We start from the raw sequence: 529 nt of genomic DNA, 5'->3' as shown, positions 1-529 counted from the left end.
GTCCCTCCGCCCCTCCGCTGTCCCTCCGCCCCTCCGCTGCCGGACTGAGCACCGTGGGGGTGGTGGGCTCAGGTGGCCTTCCCCCTCCCTGGACGGTGCAGGAGGCTGGGGGTCCAGCCGGGGTCTCAGAAGGAAGGTTCAACCTCGGTCACGTGTTCAAAGGACACAGGATGGAGATGAAGCTGCAGGCCAGGTGCCTCTTGGGGACACCACGGACTCCCCCCAGCATGCACACCCACAGCCAGGCTCATGGGCACGCCCACCAAGCTTGCGGCCACGCCTATCGCCCTCGCGGCCACGCCCACCTTGCTGTGGCAGGCGTGGAAGACCTCGCTCTTGATGATGCTGCACTGCTTCTTGGCCCAGGCGTGGCGGTGGGGCCTCAGGCTGCAGGGCTCGGGGGTGGTGGTCACGTCGGGGCAGGTGGAGGCCTCCTTCCAGCTGTTGCCAAAGTCCAGCTCGCTGTCCACCACCATGTGGTCCCGCGTGGTGAAGTCGTTGCTGGAGCGCTGGTCGAAGTTCCCGCACA

The 529-nt window shown here is 67.3% G+C and overlaps 1 protein-coding gene across 1 annotated transcript in view; it reads right to left on the bottom strand.

Annotated features, from left to right (window-relative positions):
- MUC2 (mucin 2, oligomeric mucus/gel-forming) overlaps window positions 1-529 on the bottom strand; it is a gene marked incomplete at its 5' end in the record, with an annotated part of 18,121 nt that overhangs the window by 5,442 nt on the left and 12,150 nt on the right. The window contains one exon of the mRNA XM_015560156.1: window positions 306-529. This exon is cut by the window's right edge and continues 16 nt beyond it. Coding sequence (XP_015415642.1) covers window positions 306-529 — 224 coding nt within the window. The remainder of the gene's footprint in view (window positions 1-305) is intronic.

The sequence above is a fragment of the Myotis davidii genome, unplaced genomic scaffold (genome assembly GCF_000327345.1).
Source record: "Myotis davidii unplaced genomic scaffold, ASM32734v1 scaffold3211, whole genome shotgun sequence".
Classification (NCBI taxonomy): domain Eukaryota; kingdom Metazoa; phylum Chordata; class Mammalia; order Chiroptera; family Vespertilionidae; genus Myotis; species Myotis davidii.
Note: the sequence above shows the minus strand (reverse complement) of the source record. Positions and strands in the feature narration are given on the sequence as shown.